This window comes from Nicotiana tabacum, chromosome 1, assembly GCF_000715075.1.
Source record: "Nicotiana tabacum cultivar K326 chromosome 1, ASM71507v2, whole genome shotgun sequence".
NCBI lineage: Eukaryota > Viridiplantae > Streptophyta > Magnoliopsida > Solanales > Solanaceae > Nicotiana > Nicotiana tabacum.
Window position 1 is genome coordinate 154,847,020 of NC_134080.1, and position 1,270 is coordinate 154,848,289.

General features: G+C 38.7%; 1 protein-coding gene across 1 annotated transcript; it reads right to left on the reverse strand.

Annotated features, from left to right (window-relative positions):
- Window positions 1-473: 473 nt before the first annotated feature.
- Window positions 474-1,270, reverse strand: LOC107762653 (17.3 kDa class II heat shock protein). Its single transcript, XM_016581028.2, has one exon. It carries the CDS (start codon window positions 1,171-1,173, stop codon window positions 700-702), a length of 474 nt encoding a protein of 157 aa, XP_016436514.1. The 5' UTR covers window positions 1,174-1,270; the 3' UTR covers window positions 474-699.

Below are 1,270 nucleotides of genomic sequence, written 5' to 3' on the forward strand. Positions count from 1 at the left end.
AAAGACATAAATAATGCGATTGAACCTTCAGAACCTACAGTAGGAGCTTAATTTATTGCCTATATATTCAGCTACAAGAACTTGGACTAGTGTGGTAGCGATCTAGTCCCCAAGGTTTAATAAGCAATACTAAATCCCATCTAACTCCTCTTTATAATTATTTATAGGTTCCATTATTCGCTAATTGAAAAGATAGTCAGAGTATACCGCCGGGCTCCTTGACGTACGTACTTTGAAGATCCATGCTTTTATCGCCTATATTTCTTCTATCTTGTTAAATCTGTAATATTCATAGGGTGTGCTCTCGGGACAATTCAAGATTTTACTTTTTCGAATCGGAGTTCCAATTACTTTTGCCAAATCTTTAAGAAAATCTTTCACACGTTCGATAAAAGCCTGAATTCAGATACAGAAAAGTTTTGCACTTCTATATATTGTAAGAAATTGCACTCTATATATTGATGGCAATCGAAGAAAAAAAAAACTGGACACTAGTAGCATTTCACTTGCATTTTAAACAAGAGATAGAACACCTACACATTTAGTTTCATCATATTCCATAAAACATAGAAATAGAAAATATAAAGAAGACAAAGGGAAAGAAAAACCACTCTTAGATCTCTACCATCTTTATTACTGTCATACCACCAAGCATCAAAACAGAGCATTTTTATAATCACAAAACAGAGTAACAAAATCTTATGCAATTTTAACCTCGATAGTTTTGGGTTTCTTAGGCTCAGGAGGAGGCAACTTCTGGACAGTCACAGTCAAAACTCCATCTTGACAAACAGCAGAGATCGCATCAGTATTCGCATTTTCCAACAGCGTAAACTTCCTCATGAATTTTCCAACCCTTCTCTCCATTCTGATATACTTAGCCCCTTCTTTCTCTTCTTCCCTCTTTCTTTCTCCACTTATCAGCAGCACATTGTCGTCTTCCACTTGCACATTAATATCTCCAGATTTCAACCCTGGCATGTCCACAACGAAAACGTAGGAATTGGGATACTCTTTCACGTCGGCTGGTGTTGCAGCCATGGCCTTAGCGTCACGTACATAGTTCCTCGATGGGGCGTTGACGGACTTGTCGGAATCGTCACCGGCTGTGTCCATGAGGTGGTGGATAGTGTGGAACAGTGGAGTGTCGATACCCATTAGCCTGAAATCCATCCTCCTCCTCTTAGGTTAGCTGAGTGAGTTCTATTTGTAGATATTATGAGATTTTGGGTTTGGTGTATTTCAGTTGGTTTTTCGCTTTGGATTGCGG